At 63.1% G+C, this 1,095-nt stretch overlaps 1 protein-coding gene across 1 annotated transcript in view; it reads left to right on the forward strand.

Annotated features, from left to right (window-relative positions):
* The window catches only part of LOC125026650 (tubulin glycylase 3A-like), a 60,658-nt gene extending 59,888 nt beyond the window's left edge, over positions 1 to 770 (forward strand). The window contains exon 11 of the mRNA XM_047615230.1: positions 75 to 770. Coding sequence (XP_047471186.1) covers positions 75 to 626 — 552 coding nt within the window. The 3' untranslated portion in view covers positions 627 to 770. The remainder of the gene's footprint in view (positions 1 to 74) is intronic.
* The last annotated feature ends 325 nt before the right edge of the window (positions 771 to 1,095 follow it).

Genomic DNA, 1,095 nt, shown 5'->3' on the forward strand with positions numbered 1-1,095 from the left:
GTAGACAATATCTAATAATTATGATCAGAATCGCTATTGTTACAGTGTTAATACGATTTCCAATCTCCCTGCAGGTGGTCGGCCGCCAGATCAAGAAGGGCCCCGTGAAGATCGAGAAGCGCAAGCCGAAGAAGGTGCGGCCGGCGGAGCGTCTGGTGAAGCCGTTGCCGCTCATCACGCTGTCCCTGGAGGAGGGCGCGCACTACGGCCCCCGCGAACACGCCCTTCCGCACCACCACCCCCACCCGCGGGAGACTCCAGGGGCGTTCGCAAGGCGCTGCTACCTACTCGACTGCCGGAGGTACGCGGCCGGAGGCGCGGGGGGTTCGGCGACGCCCGGCGGCCCCGGGAACGCCCCCGTCCTCGCGCCGATCGCGTCCGAGGAGGAGCCGGGCGAGCGGGGCACGAGCGCCGACAGCTCCGTGTCGGTCATCGTCAACTGCGAGACTCCGCCTCCTCCGCCGCTGCCCCCCGATGAGGACGGGCGGCGGGCGGCGAGGGAGAAGGGCGAGGACAGCGCCGCCGAGGACGCGTCGGCCGAGGGATCCAGCTCCTCCTGGAGCTCCATATCCAGGTCCGAGAGCGAAGCCACGACCGCCTCGCGACCCAGCTCTTGCGACTCGTGACCTGCTCCGACGTAGGTCCGAGTTCGGCGGAGGCGGTCGGGATTCGTCGGGAGTCGACGGAGGCTGTAGGTATTCGTCGGGGATTGTCGAAGACTGTTAGGGTTCGTCGGAGATTGTCGGGATTGGTCGGAGATCGTCGAGGGGTTGTCGGGATTCGCAGAGGCTGGTGGAATTCGTCGGAAATCGTCAGGGGTTGTTGGAAGTCGTCGGAGGCCCTCGGCATTCGTCCGGTATCGTCGGAGGCCGTCGGGATTCGTCGGAGGCTTTCGGAATTCGTCGGAAAGAGATCGCCGTCGAAGATTGCTGAAGACTGCCAAGTCATTCATCGTCGAAAGCCTTCGAGAAACACTGAAGTCCGTCAAGGGTCATCTTACCTCGGCGACTGACGCCCCACAGGCCATCGAGGGTCAACAAGAGATCATCATCCTAGGCTGTGACCTCAAGGAAGGATTTAATCGAACGAACTCTA

Source organism: Penaeus chinensis, chromosome 6 (genome assembly GCF_019202785.1).
Source record: "Penaeus chinensis breed Huanghai No. 1 chromosome 6, ASM1920278v2, whole genome shotgun sequence".
NCBI lineage: Eukaryota > Metazoa > Arthropoda > Malacostraca > Decapoda > Penaeidae > Penaeus > Penaeus chinensis.